This window comes from Podarcis pityusensis (assembly GCF_964106645.2).
Source record: "Podarcis pityusensis genome assembly, chromosome: 10".
NCBI lineage: Eukaryota > Metazoa > Chordata > Lepidosauria > Squamata > Lacertidae > Podarcis > Podarcis pityusensis.
Window position 1 is genome coordinate 41,277,758 of NC_138035.1, and position 17,580 is coordinate 41,295,337.

General features: G+C 39.9%; 1 protein-coding gene across 2 annotated transcripts in view; it reads right to left on the reverse strand.

The window, feature by feature from the left end:
- Positions 1 to 490: 490 nt before the first annotated feature.
- The window catches only part of METTL25 (methyltransferase like 25), a gene marked incomplete at its 5' end in the record, with an annotated part of 55,683 nt that continues 38,593 nt past the window's right edge, over positions 491 to 17,580 (reverse strand). For both annotated transcript variants that reach the window (XM_080971485.1, XM_080971484.1), the window contains 6 exons: positions 491 to 776; positions 3,132 to 3,203; positions 4,111 to 4,185; positions 12,018 to 12,111; positions 14,007 to 14,080; positions 17,135 to 17,164. In XM_080971485.1, coding sequence (XP_080827611.1) covers positions 672 to 776; positions 3,132 to 3,203; positions 4,111 to 4,185; positions 12,018 to 12,111; positions 14,007 to 14,080; positions 17,135 to 17,164 — 450 coding nt within the window. In that variant the 3' untranslated portion in view covers positions 491 to 671. The remainder of the gene's footprint in view (positions 777 to 3,131; positions 3,204 to 4,110; positions 4,186 to 12,017; positions 12,112 to 14,006; positions 14,081 to 17,134; positions 17,165 to 17,580) is intronic.

Consider the following 17,580-nt stretch of genomic DNA (forward strand, 5'->3'; position numbering starts at 1 on the left):
TAAATCTTCCCATAACTTATCTTTCATTTGCTTATTTCCTTGACCTCCTCACACCTCCCTTTTTTGTATTCTAGTTCAATTAACTATTTCAGCAAATCCTTTCCATCTTTTCCAGTTTTTGTCCTCTATTCTATCTTAATATAATGTAACTTTACTTTCCCTCCTTCACCATTTAACAATCTATTTTTCCTTAATCCTTTATAGCATTTCTGCTAAAACCGCATTATTTCATTCCAACATCCTTCTAACATTCCTTAATTTTATAATGTTTCTGTAAATAAACTTTAAATTTCTTCCAATCTTTTTCCACCAACTCTTCTCCCTGGTCTCGGATTCTGCCAGTCATTTCCGCCAGTTCCATGTAGTCCATCACCTTCATCTGCCGATCATGGACCTTTCTCTTCTACCCCTTGCTCGGCTTAATTTTACAATCCTGTTGTACTATCCACATAAGGCAAAAGTAAAATTTCACACTTCATGTTACAGGTACTTGATGGTATACAAAGGATAGTTTATTTTTGTTTTTCTTGTACATATTTCCTGATTTATAAAACATTAAAACTTTAAAAAGAAGCCATTAACCAAACAGTTGATAACAGCAGAGTAAGTGTAAAAAGAAACCTTTGTGTTTAAAGTACAATAGCAGTATCAGTTCCCAGCATTAGATCAATTTACTTGCATGTGAAAGTCTGTTTCTTCAGAGCCACAACTGCATAGCATCTGGGAGATTTTATGGGATCGAATAATTTTACCAGTCCAGACCAGGCAATGTTGTCCTATAAAATAATACTTGATCAGAGTACATCAGAAAGGCATTTGACTTGAAAGCTCAGATACGGCAATATGTTTTTTCCTAAAAAAATAAAAATCACTGAACAAATTCTGTTACACACACAAAGTGTGTCTAACATTCATCCTCCAGTGTTTGCTTGAAGTTTCACTGCTGCCAATTACAATTTCAAAAGCTATGGTTTTGAAAGGAGGCTGTTTTATTGTTCTTAGTTATTTTCTTGTGAATTTGCTACTAAAACTACACTGAGCTCTTAGTTCATCAGATTCTATCCACTAGCCCAAGAGCCCAGCAGCTGTCTTAAGAAGCAAAGGCAGAACTCTTTCCCCATGCTCTGCCTCACACGAGCTCCTTCAAGCTGATATTATGAGCTGCCCTCTGTCAAGATGTGCGGGAGACTGCACTGTGGCAACAGCATAAGTTAATAGAACTTCTTATCTAAACAAGGTAGGCAGGTGAGACGAGAAGTGCCTTCATTAACGTGCCTTCATCACTTTGGGTTGCTTTTTCTTCCGACACAAAGTCAAAATATCTTATACCAACTTTTGCTATGTCAGCTATATGGCAGGGCTGGCCAAAGGCAGATTGGGGAGGTATCCTTAAAGGGCAGCACATTTGTCAATTATTTGTTTTATTTTTTATATGTATTATGCTCATGAGGCATCATTTGGCTTTGCAGCCTCAGGCACCAAAATCTCTTGTGCTACCACTGGCATAAGTACAATAATAACTAACACTAGCAGAACGGCACAGAAAAGCAATGCTAGATATGCTAGCCGCATGGACATAAATCTCATTCAACAGTAAATTTAGCAAAGTTAAGTCAGTGATGAATGCTACTGAACTGATTTCCCTTTTTTCTTGTGAATTCAGAATACTACTGTGTAGATCACTAGAGGTCTATGAAGTAATAACCTCACATCATGTGAAGTTTCTGACTTCCAGCCCCACTTGCGCAGTGCTTATGAAATCCATATTTTGGTTTTTGAAATCCAGGGGAAGAAGTGCTGTTTTATGTGCACCTGCTGGGGGGGGGGGGCTCATGGAACTGAAGCTTTCATAATTTAAAACTAGCTGGCATTTGTAAAAAGAAAAAAAAAGGGGAAAAGTTACATCGTTATTTAAATATTTCAACAGTTCCTCTAAAAATAACCGGTAAGAACAAAAGCACACATTTATTATAAATCAATTGTTCGAGTGCTGCACTGCAGACAAAATAAAACTCCCTTAGGATAAATCTTCTCTATGATTCTGTGATTCTCTAAAGGACTTAAATTGTGGAGGAAAAGCAGAGCAGCTCATGGATGTGCTTGGAAAAGCAAAGAAGAAGAAAAGTTAGGTATAGATTCAATGGTTCATTATTTGCGAAAGGTCAGATATTCTGTAGAAATTTCACTGCACGTTATCAGAGCCAGCCCCACTCACATGCATGCAGTCTGCTCCTTGGGTGAAAGGATGGAAAAAACATAAGACTACTCTCCTACTTAAATCACTATGTACAAATTTAAGCACAGCTTGTTCACCACCAGCCTTTCTAAGAAGAAGTGATTTCTCATTCCCAAGATCATGAAAATCACCCCCTTTATTTCTAGTACTGACACAACGGTCCATTTCATACATCTGGCAATCTCTGGAGTAGTACGCAAGTGAGATCATGTGAGTGTGGTGATTCCAGTGCTTGCATGAGAGCGGATGAATATGTGAAATGGTCTGCAAGTAGTAAGCTTAAAACATATCCTTTACCAAGATTACAGCTGATTAGAGGACGTTTTTGTCCAAGGGTACACTCTGGCTTTCTTAGATAGCAAAATGTGAAGTGTTTATGGACAGAAAAATTCCCATGAACCAAACAACACTGCTACAGACAGTCATTGAAATTGCTGGTAGTCCATATCAATGATAACTTGATTCTGGATCAGTTAACATGTTACTTGAACAGCTAGGGATGAACCATGTTGCTGAACGTACCATGCATCACAAAGACATACCCGTTGGAAACAGCAACTGGTTGCATATTAAATAAAGGTGTTACCTTAATATTAAGATCATGCAGAAAACAGCAGGATATGCAAAGTCAAAATGGTTTGAGCACTTCAACTACTAACAGTCAAAATATCTGTTTAGGCAATGTTGTTTCTTTATTACTGGTAATTTACTATGCAATTAAAAGAACATAAAAACTTTACTGCAACCGATTTCCCAAAGTAAAAACATCTGCGGCACAACATTGGGAGTGATGGATTGGACACTTAAAACTTTTCCAAATCTGTGAAAATCATGCATGCTGCTGTTGTTAATACAAAAAAGTATTATTCTGCTGTGTCACGTTGCTAAGAATTACCTGTTCTTTGAGGTAGCAGAGACGATCTAGAAGAATCAGCACCTCAATACAGGGTCCCAGAACAACTTTCAACTGAAAGAAACATGTAGCCACCAGTTTAGCCACAGAAGAGAAATATAATTCCATTACCGCAAACAAGTAATGTCCCTCCAATACAGTTTCCATGTTGTTTTGTTGTTTGGTGCTACATTTCATGAAATTATTATATATTTCATCTCATTATTTTACAGGGCTTAATTATGAACTTCAAAGGTACTGGGCCAGTAGTTTTTCACTCAGGCTGACAAGGAGGTACATTTGGTAAGACAGAATTTGTACATGACAGGGGGTTAGTCATTCAGTAATTTGTTATACAAATTATGTTAGTTACATATATATAATTAGCTACAATCTTTTTTCTCATGATAGGTTACCAAAATGGCCCTTGGCATTGATCATGTACTACCAGACTCTTCAACTCTTTCCCATCAAAACAGTTAAGGAAGGTGGGCACTGCCAAAGAAACAGTACAAGTGCAACCTTGCCAAGTCTACCCTATTGGACATCTTCAGAAAAGCAGTGCAATAAAGATCAAAGTCTGTGAAATGCAATAGGCATGGCATCTATTATTAAGTAGCTTTGAGGTATAACTCAGCATGCAAAGCACATTGCAAGTGGCAGAAATCTTGTTAAAAGGGAACCAACAATGAAATGTATTAAAAGGAACGAACAGAGACCAATATGGGTTCAAAAGGAGCCCAACTTTTTTTTATTTTACATTTATTATACTTGAAAAAGAATCTCCATATGTTCTCATTATTCTACTGACACCTAATATAATTTTGGAAGAGAATATGCTCCCAGTTAAGGGTTGGTTTTTTCTTCCTGTAGAGAGTATATCACAATATAAACTGATCCACCCCATCGTAAAAGTTTAACACAACCCAACTGTGGCCTAACATAAACATACAAAACAACTTTTCCGAAACTGTGATTTTACCATATTAAAAGCTTCCAGCTCATTCATTCTGTGCTTGTATTTTTCAAAGTACTCCATTATGAGGCTGTCTGAAATCTGCAATAACAGGAAAATTGATGATGGCAATTAAAACCTACCTGAGGCAGATACCAAAATTATTTTCTCTAATTAAAAATACTTGAAACCCAACAGAAATTTCATTTTACAATCAATAATTTTCCAACTTACTATAATGACTTTGCAGGACTAATTTTTCACTCCCGAAATTGTTTATGTCTCTTACCTGCGTTATTGCTCTACAGCGAAATTATACTTTTTAAAAAAAGGGGGGGGGGATAAAATCACTCTACGCATGCCACCCTAAGCACATTTATACTAGAAAGAAAGACCTGTTGAATTAAGTGGGACATAAATTCAGAGTTAACATGTTTGGTATTGCACTGTAAGGCTGGTGCTCTCTGCTGGAAGTGAAGACAATGTTACTAGATCCTTTGCATACAATATGGGGTAGTCATGCTACATTTGGGGAAGAATTCTTAAAACAGGCATCAGAATATGAAATACTGAATCTCTTAAACACAAGGTTAGGCTCCTTGAAACGTAGGGCATTTTGGTAAAAGAGGCAACATTCTAGAATGTTTCAAAGTAGCTAAAATACTTTGAAACAGGAAAATCATCTGGCATGGGTGCATCATATGGATGCCCTTTGTGCTATGCAACCATAGGGAGTAAGCACATCATCCTTCTTTTTTTTTTTTTTTAATAGAAATTTTTATTGGCTTTTCACCTTTTATAAAGACAAATACACACAAAAAAGACAAAGACAAAAACATGTATAATTTCAAAAAATCCCACTTTCTTAACCTTGTTCCCAGACTTCCCCCCACCCCCCTTCATGCATCCCACTTCCCAAAATTGTGTCAGCAAATTGGTATTTCTCTTCTTAATCATCTTAAAATTTATAAATACAAATAAAATAAATTTTCCTAAGTTGGACTCAAATTCTCTTCCATTGATTTCCCAATTTGTCTTAAATAAAAATCATGTTAACCAAACCCAAAAGTCTTGAGTGTTTTTAGAATTCTATTCTTCCCTCCCTCCCATCCCCGGTTTTCGTCCCTTCCCAATACATGTCCAAAATATCAGTTCTCAGCCTGGGTTCCTCACGTCCGAAGCTTTCAAGTCTCTTTCCGTCCCTCTCCGCCGGTCTTGTTGGTAATCCTTTATGTCGGCCCTCGAATCTCGAAAGAATTCTGTCACCATCCAACCATTTTCTCTTCTCACCAGAACATTTGAAAGCAACTGCTGGAAAATTTCCACAAAATCTGCATCTTCAAAATCAAAATCAAAGTGGAGGCCCCCCTCATATTTCTTTATTTTAAATTCCTGTATTCCATAAGCTCCCAGGGCCTCCTCCTTCATCTTTTGCATCTTTCGCAGATTTGTGGTAGATGAAATCCAAAGGTCTCTTTGTTTATATTCCACAGATGCCAACTCCTGGTTGGTGCTTTCCAACTTTACTTTCTCTTCTTCTTGTTTAGTCTCTTCCACTTCTTTAGTTATCATTTCCAATGCGGCTGTGGATTCTTTCTCATCCAGGTCCTCAATACATTCAGCAGAGCTGCTTATTCCAGAAGTCAAGGTATTGAGTTGTTTATTCATAGCTAATCTCTGCTCTTGTAAGATTCCCACCAAATGAAACATTCTTTCGATTTCCACCAGTAACTTTCCATCCACAGCCATTGTAATTTCACAGACTTCCCCCTAGAGGGAATCTGGTTACTTGGTAATCTCTCCAACAATCCTCCAACTTATTGTTATTACTTTGTTTCCAACAATTTTAACTCAATTGTAACTCATTTTTAACCAGAGGGATCTTAAATAACAATTTTTCCACTTAAACTGTCCGTTTGACAGCTTTGACAGCTGTCAAACTCCGCAGCTCTTCCCCAAGCTCAAAGGCAGGACGCTCCCGGGCCCGGGAGGGGGGGGGTTGTTTACCACAGAAAGAGATCTTTCGACACTCCACTCTCCAGTTCAAAGTTACTTTTTACCAAATCTTGGAAGTTAATGTCTTTTTCAACTCACCCCACAAAGGGTAGACACTCCAGCTTAGATCTTATTTCGTTGCTTTAGATCGTCTGCAAAAAGGGGGGGTGCGGACTCCCTTTTAGTACACCCCCCGGTCGTCTCAAATTCACGGGATAATATTCATAAAGTCCAATTTCCTTTTACTCACGGGTTATTCTTTTCCGTCCGAATTTCAAGGAAGGGAATCAGCGCTCTCCAGTCATGGCTCGCGGCTGCACTCAGCCAAGGTAGCGATCGACTCTCAGCACCACGCCAACCTCCGTATCCTCTCCGCAGCCTTTAAAAAGGCTCTTCGAGAATCGGGGGGGCGCTTAAGGTGCCCGCCGAGTCTTCAGTCCGCAGGCTTCAGCGCCTGCGGTTTTTGGGGGTCCCCGCGTCGCCGGCGCGGCAAGACCCGTCCTCAGTTGAGCCGATTCCCTCCGCAACTCGGAGGGAATCCGCCATTTCCAGATCGCGCCAACCCGGAAGTCCTCAGCACATCATCCTTCTTTTCTACTTGGTCTCTGTATTTTAAATATTATCAGAGCAGTGTGTGGTGCAACCACACAAACAGCAACTATACAGGGGAGGTAGTCCAAGACTTGGTCCTCAGATTCCACAGCCTGCATTCACATTCTGGTTCCAACCATGTCCATAATTGCATGTATGGTTTCAGCCCAAATATGCTACAAGCCACCAACAAAAACTTGGAAAACAAACAGCTTAGGTACGTCAGAGAATATAGCTTCTGTATGTAAGAGAATGAACGGAGGAGAAGGGCAAGGATAAATACCACTGAGAGCAGCTTCTATAAATTTTAGCAACATTACGGGTAAAAGGGAATGCATAGGTTGTAGCCCATTGTTAAACTTCTCAGGCATCTTCTATTGCAAACAAATCAAATAAACTGATTCAAAACTTGCTTTTATTGAATTATGTTATTCCACAAGAGGAAGATTAAAAGCTTGGAACAAGGTTGAGAACTCTGAGTTCAAGCCAAGAATGCACTTCTATGAATGTAAGTAGCGCTTTGTGAAAGGGGCTTGGATCTGGCAGAAGTTTCTGCAGGCAGAAGTGTGTGTAGGCCATTTTTTCCCAATTCCCCCTTCCCCCTGCCGATCTTATTTCACTTCTCACACACTTTGGAAGGTCCAAAGTGTCTCTAGAGCATATTTTCAGGGGGTGTGGGAGAAGATAAGCTGCCCATGAAGGCCTTGGAGAAAGGGGGTGAAGGTGCATGAAGTTACTGTATTTGCGGCCCAATTTAAAATCTCGTTTTAAGTGCAGAAATGTATTTCATCATAAGGGAAGTTAAAGTAAAAAGTGGGCAGGGATTGAACCCAGAAGACTGATGTATACTAAGATGTAGCAGCTAAAGTATGCTTGGCTGTTATGAATAGGCTAGAGATTTATGCCTTCCTTTTTCTGCCTCCCCTCCTAGTTTGCAAAAACTATTTTGTCCCCAAACCAAAACTGTAATCTGGGCTTTCAATGCTGATGTTGAAACAAACTATGGTTTTCACAATCCATGCTGCCTAATTGAGACATCTGTTTAAACCAGGGATGGAGAAAAGAAGTGCAGCAATTCGAATGCTATTATTGATGGCCAAACCACAATTTGCTTATGTCTGAACTGACTCAAAGGAAATCCAAGAAAGCTCCTACAAGTGAAGGAGATATGAAGAGATCTAAATGAGTCAAAAGAAGACTATTCTATACCGATCCCTAAATTACAGCATCTTTAGAATGAAAACAGGAGGTACAAACTAAAAATTACCTTGTATCCTGCCACGCAAATGCTCACATAAAAGGAGAGATCAGCTCACTATGACAGCAGTGGAATGCCTCAAATGAAAAATGTCATATATTCAATTCTTAATGCTTATCTGCCACAGACTGGTTCCTTCTTCTCCAACACCTTGTTGGCGCTGGAGATTTTCGATTTGCATATTTTAAAGTGATATGCCAGCTGATTCTTGTAAATACTACAGCTGTTAAAACTCCTTATCAGATTAAACTGGAATTTGGCACCAGCAGTACACAGATTACATGTTGGTTTATATTTAAACGACAGCCATCCTTGAAATACTGCATTAATATATGTGCTTTATACAGTTTTAACAGCAACCTTTCATAATCCCGTTTTGACAGCAGGACTATATCTTCCTTTCCACAATTGACTGGTAAATGTTCTTGCTGAAATGCTCGTTACAATTTAAGATTCGGATGACCTATTTGCATTATAACTCAAGTTAATAAGGAATGGCAAACCAAATCCCTCAACAGCTTCGAAACTAAACACACCCACACACTAAGGTGGTACGTTTACTTGAGAATAGGTTCCACTGAACTTGGTGAGACTCCTGAATAAATAATGCAGAAGACTGAAATTGCATGTACCAAAGAGATATCTCACCAAAACAAATGGCCCCTATCAAATCTACAAAGCTTCTTTCTGGTTCATCAGTTCTGGATACATGAACAAATTCCTTGACACTGAAGTAAAACCTCTGCTTTGGAAGAACAACTAGATCAACACAATGTGCCTAATGAAGGCACCTGCTACTTCTCCAAGCAAGGAGATAATGGGAGAAGGGCAATTCCCCCACATTCCTTGCCTTGCTTGCATGCTCAGCATTGTAGTTTAATGTCCCAAGAGCTTCTGTGGCTCACTTGACAGCTCCTTTGCTGTCATGAAGAATGAGGTTCTCCAGGAAAGAGGGTGTCACTCCAAGAAAAAGAAAGTGATGCCTTAAGGCTGACTCATTCCTTGGGGGACTAACTGATATCCTCTCACATTGAGGACACACCTCCAGGGATGGGGTGTGTGTGTCTTAGTAGTGCATGATTCACTCCTTAGAAGCGCAGAGATGTTTGACAGGTGTCTGGGCTGCATGCTAACTAGCCTGCCTAGTGTGAAGGTTGCCAATGCTTTGACTGGACAGGCTGGTAGGATGAGTAAGCCACAGTGGTGAAATTCCTGGAAACAAAACGTAGTTTTCTGCATAGGAAGCTGAAAACCAGGACCCGCAAGCCAGCTTTTGGTGAGATGCTTCCTGTTTCACAAGCGGGCCAGCTAGGTAGACTGAGTTGAGAGGTCTCATGCGTGGTTTATACAGAGGTGCGCAGATAAGGGATGTGGATTTCTTAGTCCCTGGGGAGTGTTTTGTGACAAGTCAGCTCTTCAAATAGTGATAAGCTCTCCTCAAACCAGAGCAGAACCACACTGATGGTAAAGGGACCCCTGGCAATTAAGTCCATTCGCAAATGACTCAGGGGTTGCGGAGCTCATCTCGCTTTACAGGCCGAGGGAGCCGGCGTTTGTCCGCTTCCGCAGACAGTTTCTCCGGGTCATGTGGCCAGCATGACTAAGCCGCTTCTGGCGAAACCAGAGCAGCACACAGAAACGCCGTTTACCTTCCCGCCGGAGTGGTACCTATTTATCTACTTGCACTTTGCTGTGCTTTTGAACTGCTAAGTTGGCACTGATGGTACTTAACATCAAAAAGGTTGCAGAGTAGCTTTTAAAATTAACCCTTGGGGTGCAGCTGTTCGAATTTGGAAAGCATGCAGTTCATCTGGACAAATTATCTCGAGCGAATGAGGGTGAAAATATTTCTGATCACCCAAAAAGGGATGAGGTAGAACTGGGAAATGAGCATACAGTACAACATGGCTTCCATAATGGGAGAGAGCCCATGGAGAGAACCATAATGTTGGGCCTTTGGGAAGAGTCACAACCCAGGAGTAGAAGGTCCCAGGGGTAGAAGGTTCATGTAATAGGTCCCGGTTTCAATCCCCTGGCACCTCCAGGTGAGATTATACTCAGAGTGGATGTGTTTGTATGCTAAAACTAGAGTCTCTGAACCAAGATAACTGAGCCGAAGTGTTTGACCTTAAAGGAGAGCATAGAACAAAGACTAACCTTGCCAGAGGCTCCGATGTGGTCTGTGAGGCCACTTTCTCCAAACCATGCCCATCAGCCATAGTCACTGGTGATAATCAGCTGGTGGGTGGGAGGACAAGGTATAATTCTGCCTTGGCTGTGCTGCCCTATTCCCAGCAGGGAACAAGATTGCACAGCCAAGGCAGCAGGATTTAATCCCTGCACATCAGCTGAGTGGGTATTAAAGCCATGTGCAAAAGTGTTACTTGAAGCAGCTCACGTGTGAGAGCTACTTCAAAGAGGCTTTAGGAAAGGGTTTAAGACAGTGCCTGCACTCCTGTTTGAGCTAAAGGAGGAGAGAGAAACAGGATAAGGAGGAACTTGGACTGTTGAATGATAAGGTGTGTTAAAGGGGGTGGGGGTAAGAGGCTACACAGAAACTGAATTAATTCTTTGCACCTGTCTTTTCTACAGAAAATGTAAGATAGGTATCCGTGTCAAAAAGAGAGGCTGAAGAACAGAAGAAAATAGTGGTGACAAGATATGACATTCCAGTCCTTATTGAGAAATGTAAAAGTAGCAAATCACTAGGTACTAATCTTATCCACTTTTTTTCCAAAGGTTACTTTCTGTTAATTTGCTATGTAACCATGTTCACATATCCTGGGAAATGCTGTACAGTTTGTAATATGTGACCCAGGATCCATTTGAGCCTTGCTTATGGCGTTTTTCTAATAACCTCATAGTTGTGTGTGTTAAGTTTCTTTTTTAACTAATTCTCAATTTTTAAAGTAACTTCCTCTATTGAAATTAAATGGGCTTCAATCCAAATTGCTTCGTCTGAAGAGATCTTTAGATCACAGGCACTTGATTTCTGCCTGAAGTAAAACCAATGTCAACGCATTAGAACAATGGCTCTTGCAGGTTTTCTTTAGAAATATAAGCTTGTTAAAAAGAAAACACCAGAAATAACAAACACACATTATATCCAATAAATGTAGCAATAAGTTCCAGATGATGTCAAAAAAGGGCAAGAAACTGAAAATGCAATTCAGTAAACAGAATAATCTGTGAGTCTTCCCGCATATGTGGGGAGAAAAAAACTTCTCAGAAATAAAAAGTTCTGGAGAACATCAAATTTTACTGACAAAACCAATATTGCTAATTTAGTGATATATATTTTCAAAAAAAACACCCTACTCAAAGCATATCTATTGAACATGTGCTGTGCAATCCAACACATGTTCCTTCGGACACTACCCCATTTATTTCAATGGGACTTATTCACTAGAAAGTGTGCACAGGACTGCGGTCTCCATGTCCCTGGGAATAGAGACATAAACGGAATTTCTACCATATGCATGAATTCATATATATATTATTTATTACATATACAGAAAAAATCCCTTAGTATATTACGCAAGGCCCTATTTCAGAAAAAAAATTCAAATAATTCTCTTTAGCACTATTTAATATTTACAGTGAGGATGTTGTGTCCGAAGAGGGAGAAGGAATCCTTCCCTGTTTAGGGAAGTTTTTAAATGTTTGAAGTTTTATCCTGTTTTAAATGTTCTGTTGAAAGCTGCCCAGAGTGGCTGGGGAAACTGAGCCAGATAGTGGGCGGGGTATATAATAATAATAATAATTATAATAGTAATAATAAATGCTCTCGGCATCTGCAATTCCTGCTATTCCACCATCAATGATTTGTAACTTTTTGCTTTTTATTAATTACAGTAAATTAAATTGGAAGAGTGGAATAAAATCTTCCAAATCTTCCACTTGCAACAAGTTGGAACTGATAAGTATGTGTAACTTAAGACAAATCTACAGTAGATATGCATTTCAGCAACTGTCAAGACAACGTAAGGTTTCAGATTTCAGCAGCAGAACTTCCACTAGCAAACAACCCACTGAAATAAACTGTCATCTATGAAGGTGAATTGCATGTATTGAGTAATCAGCTACTTACCTCTGACTCATTGAGTTCAAGCTTTTTAAAAGCTTTTCGAGCATAATCCAAGAAGGAAGATGATTTAGAATATACTTTCCCAATATTACGATCACTGAAATGATAAATAGGACATATTTTTGTTCTTGATGCATTAGAAGGCTATATATTGTCATTCCACAGAGAGCATTAACATAAAGCATGAATGTCCTATCAAAATAATAAAATACATAAAATATTGTTTTATATTTATTCAAGTTTCCTTTTCAACTTCATTGGGAATACAGATCATAGATCAAAGAAGACTGGGGATGCCAGTAGATCATAGATAATAGATTTGTAGAGCTGGAAGGGACCACAAGGGTCATCCACTCCAACCCCCTGCCATGCAGGGATATTTTGCCCAATATAGGGCTTGAACCCACAACCCTGAGATTCAGTGTCTTGTGTTCTACCAACTGAGCTATGATTCCAAATGCATTTGTATTAACTAAAATACTTATTCTTGCATGTTAAAGAAAGAAGATATTATACAGCCCTATACAGGAGTGCCTGGCGTGCTCTGGTCCATGGGGTCACGAAGAGTCGGACACGACTAAGCGACTATACAAATACAGTGGTACCTTGGAAGTTGAATGGAATCCGTTCCAGAAGTCTGTTTGACTTCCAAAACCAAGGTGTGGCTTCCGATTGGCTACAGGAAGCTCCTGCAGTCAATCGAAAGATGCAGAAACTGCATTGGACGTTAAGGTTCCAAAGAACGTTCACAAGCCGGAACACTCACTTCTGAGTTTGGGGCATTCGGGAGCCAAAACGTTTGACCTGCAAGGCATTTGGGATCCAAGGTACAACTGTATTATACAGCCCATAGTTGTATCATGTAGACCAGTGTTCCTTCAACCTTGGGTTCACCAGATGTTCTTGGACTACAAGGCCCATGATCCCCATCCAGCTTAGTCAGTGGTCAGAGATATAAATTGTAGTCCAACAAGATCTGATGACCCAAGGTTGAAGAACATTGATGTAGACAATATATAAGGTGCACAGGTAGGGGGTGGATAGCTTGAAACAGAGTATCTCCAGCAAGAAATGTTTGAATCAACAGGCAGAAGTGAAGACCTATGTTTGATGCCTATGTCAACCAGGAAAAGTCTTGGGGAAGTCACATTCTCTCAACACTTCGTAATGATAATGACTTGCCTTAAAACTGAGAAGCTGAACAGTAAATATTAAGCATTTACTACAGTTGAAACGCTATATGATTGATTAATAATGGCTCAAGGTAGGCATGATTATTCACTCTTTTGTTTGACTTCAGCTGCTTTTCAAGCACGGTTACATAAACCATTTTCAAGAATAATTTGGCTACATTTGCCAAGCTTTGTTAAAAATCAAGACACCACATAATTCACCAGTTCCTTCTGAACGATCAACTTAATTAAAACATAAAGAATTTACAGGTTCAACTTGCTCGCGGTAGAACTTTGCGGAGTCCTATTCAGCGTGGGTGGCACTGTGGGTTAAAACACAGAGCCTAGGGCTTGCCGATCAGAAGGTCGGCGGTTCGAATCCCCACGACGGGGTGAGCTCCCGTTGTTCGGTCCCAGCTCCTGCGAACCTAGCAGTTCGAAAGCACGCAGTGCAAGTAGATAAATAGGTACCGCTCCGGCAGGAAGATAAACGCCGTTTCCGTGCACTGCTCTGGTTCGCCTGAAGCGGCTTAGTCATGCTGGCCACATGACCCGGAAGTTGTACATCAGCTCCCTTGGCCAGTAAAGCGAGATGAGCGCCGCAACCCCCAAGTCATCTGCGACTGGACCTAATGTTCAGGGGTCCCTTTACCTTTATTCAGATTTACAGACCCACAGTTAAAGAGATACTGTCAGCTACCTATGAAAAAGTTGCTGCTCTTTCAATACATGCATTCTTCTCAGGTTTTGCCACCACCGCGAGTAAAAAAAGGAGGCAAAAGTTGTTCTTCCTTAACGATATGAAATTATAGCATACTACCTTCTTTTGACTCCATAAAATTCTTCTACAATAACCTGCAGGACAGCTCGATAAAACAAGGATTCTGTAGGCAGCTGCAAGGAATCAAAGAACAGCAGGGTATTAAGTTGGAAGCAGACACCGCAACTAGAACAACGAAAACAGTGGGCTGTCTTCAACTAATTAATGGTTTTTGTTCATTCCACCTAGTGTTACTAGTATGTCTCTCTTGTTCCCAAGTTAAAGTGTTGTTCTTTAGAAATGTAATGATGTAACCATAATTGTTGGAAAAAATAAACACAGGAAACAGCAAGCACTGAATGGGGCTGAGGAGCAGGCTAGAGGAAAACAGTAAGCCCCACAGGCCAAATTATGCTATTTGTTATGTTGGTTTTACTGCAGAAATGTACCCATTTAGGATTAATCTGGTTCTCTAAAGTCAGAGGGAAAACATTTCGCAAGTTTTCAATGCGCTTTCTACCCCCTAACAACTTCATCTTCTTTCCCCAATACACACAGAAACTCCTGTGCTTCTACAAACAGTGCAATGTGTTGAAGAGCTTCATACCTTTAAGAATGAACTATGTGTTTACATAAGAAGAGGCAATACTTGCACCTCTTTAAAATGCACGGCCAAATTTATCCCCTGTGTAAACTCTACTGGGCTAACGGCTTTGCAGCAGGGACACACTGGTCTGTAAATCTGGTGTGCTGAACAGTCATGCGGCTTGTGTACATATACCAAAAGGGATGATAAATGGCGCTGTAATGATTTAAAGTATCCACAAAAGGAATTTAGATGGAGATTTGAAAACAAAGAATATTGAGTGCCTTGCCAGAACCAAGAATTTGTAATAAATCAAAGCAAATCCTCCCAATACTTTCCCATGTTTATATCTCCAGTTGTATATAACTAATATTGAAGAGAAAATTCATTGATGGTTCACTGGCCCACGTTACAAAGCCATTTCAATCTGACCGCTGTGTTTCTAGTTAAATGTCAGAAAATTAATTGCATGATGTATAATCTGGCTTTATGTTACTCTAATATTTGCCCATAAACTAAGATTTCAGTAATATATAATTCTTACGGAAGAATGGGACTTGCAGCAATACATTGTAAGAAAATAAAGGCAGCTACCCAACTGTAAAAACTGAAAGTGGAAAGGCATGATAGTCTCTTTAAAAAAAGGTTTATGAACGCTGACTACATTACTAGAAAAGATACTGGTGCAAGATTCTGAAAGAAAAGAACACTGTGAGATGCCCAGCTAAATAGAATTTCTTCACTAAGCAGGTCTCCATTGTTCCGTAAACGCAATGAGCCAGCTTAAATTGCCAAATTTCCCCCCACAAATGTACACAAGCACGTGTTTTCTGGGCACAGTTCAAAGTGCTGGTTATGAGCTTCAAAGCCTTATATGACTTGGGACCAGGTTATCTGAAAGGCATCATCTCCCATACAAGCCCACCCAGGTTTTAAGATCCTCGAGAAAGGCCTTTCTTTCTAGCCTGCCAGCATCGAAAGCACATTTGGCTGCTCCCCGGCTCTGGAACTCTTTATCAAGAGAGGCCTGGCGAGCTCAGTCTCTGATGACCTTCTGCCGGCAGCAAAGACATTTTTATTTAGACAGACATTTGGCCCATAAATTGATATGTAAATATGCTGTAGTGGGTTTTCACTGGTTGCTTTTATTGATGTTCAACTTACTCTCTCTATATGTACTTGTATGCTATTGCTGTTTTACTGCATTTGTATTATTGTCTACCACCTTGAGAGAAGGCAAGATACGTATGTAATAAATGATAACAATAAAGAATACATAGCCACATGGCAAAAGGTTGCAGAGGTGGTAATGATGATGGATAGGGGACTTTTCCAAGCAGCTGTAATCAGAGTTAGCAGCCAGGAGTTCAAGCTGTATTGTGTTTACTACTTCCAAACGGTCAAATATATAAGCAAATAGAGAGCCAGTGTGGTGTAGTGGTTAAGAGCGGTAGTCTCGTAATCTGGGGAACTGGGTTCACGTCTCCGCTCCTCCACATGCAGCTGCTGGGTGACCTTGGGCCAGTCACACTTCTCTGAAGTCTCTCAGCCCCACTCACCTCACAGATTGTTTGTTGTGGGGGAGGAAGGGAAAGGAGAATGTTAGCCGCTTTGAGACTCCTGAAGGGGAGTGAAAGGCGGGATATCAAATCCAAACTCCTCCTCCTCTTCTTCTTCTTCTTCTTCAAATAGAAGAATCTGGCAGTGTAAACCAACCTCAACTGACACCTATTCCATAATAAGTCGCATCGCAATAATGAAATGTGAGTCACAAAATGCGTTCCACAGAGAGTGCACTTTCAGCCACGGAGAGTGCACTCTTAAAAGTGTTTTTGGCCTGTCCTGTCTTACCATGTGTTCTTTAAGAAAGCATGCCGTGTTTTTAAGTAGATGAAGATTAAGTCACAGTTCCACAAAACATAAGGCTTTACTTGGGAAGAGCTCCACAGCCTGCAACAATGAGCAAGCAGGGACAAGACTGACGCAGAGGGAAGAAGCTCATAAAGGGTATCATCAGATGCAATTCAAATCCAAATGAACTTTTGGAAAGAGAGGACTGAATGCAGAACGGGTTGCAATTAGGTCAAAAGCTTTTGTTGGATAAGAAATAACTCTTGCTTGTCAAAGGATCAATTTAACTTCATATTTTCCATGGATACACCTTTGGACTTGGAAAAAGAGATTTTATTTTAAATTTGCATGAGGCAGAAAAGAAACCAGTTTACAATGAGACTGTAATCCTCAACCCGGTTATTCAGTAGTCTCCGGACTTCAAATGAGGCTACTACAATGAAAGAGGCTGATAGAGGAATGAAATGCAAGACATTCAGAGTACTTTTAATGTATGCTCTTGCTATTTAAATCACTCTTAATTAACTGGAGAAAATTATGTTTTATCATTGCTCCATGAAGACCAGGCAATAAAAGTGCAATTTCATGGTGCTGATGCAGAATATCAATCTGCCTCCAATTCAAGCTTTGCTGTTTGCTAACTCTCCAATTCCAGCAAACGAGAAGTTCAGCACAAGGTCATGTATTCAAAGTATTCAAAGTGAGAAAACAGCTTTGTCATTGGAAGGGTTAAATACACAACATTACTCACCACTTGGCCAACAGCAACTCGTTCCAGAGCCTTCAGAGAGAAAAAGAAGAAAATACTGATGTGTTTATTCTTCAATCTGAACATATCATAAACATACTTCATTAAAGGGGTGGGGGAATAACAGAATATATGACAAAAATGTGTGTGCTCGCATCCATCACATGTTATTTAAGAATGTAATCACAGGATTCACAATTACAATGAAACATATAAATATATTTCTGCAAATATCTGAGATGATACTTGGCTGTACATTTTTAATTAAAAAACTGAATTAGATGGACACTTCATTTTAGTCTACAATGCACCTAAAATGGTAATGGATTATCAGGTATGCCTGAAAACTATGAAATGGAAATGGAGAAGACTTTAAAGAACTGTTCGGATACAAATTCAATTCTACAAAAAAAATTAGAAATATCCCTTCTATTAACACGTACACTGAA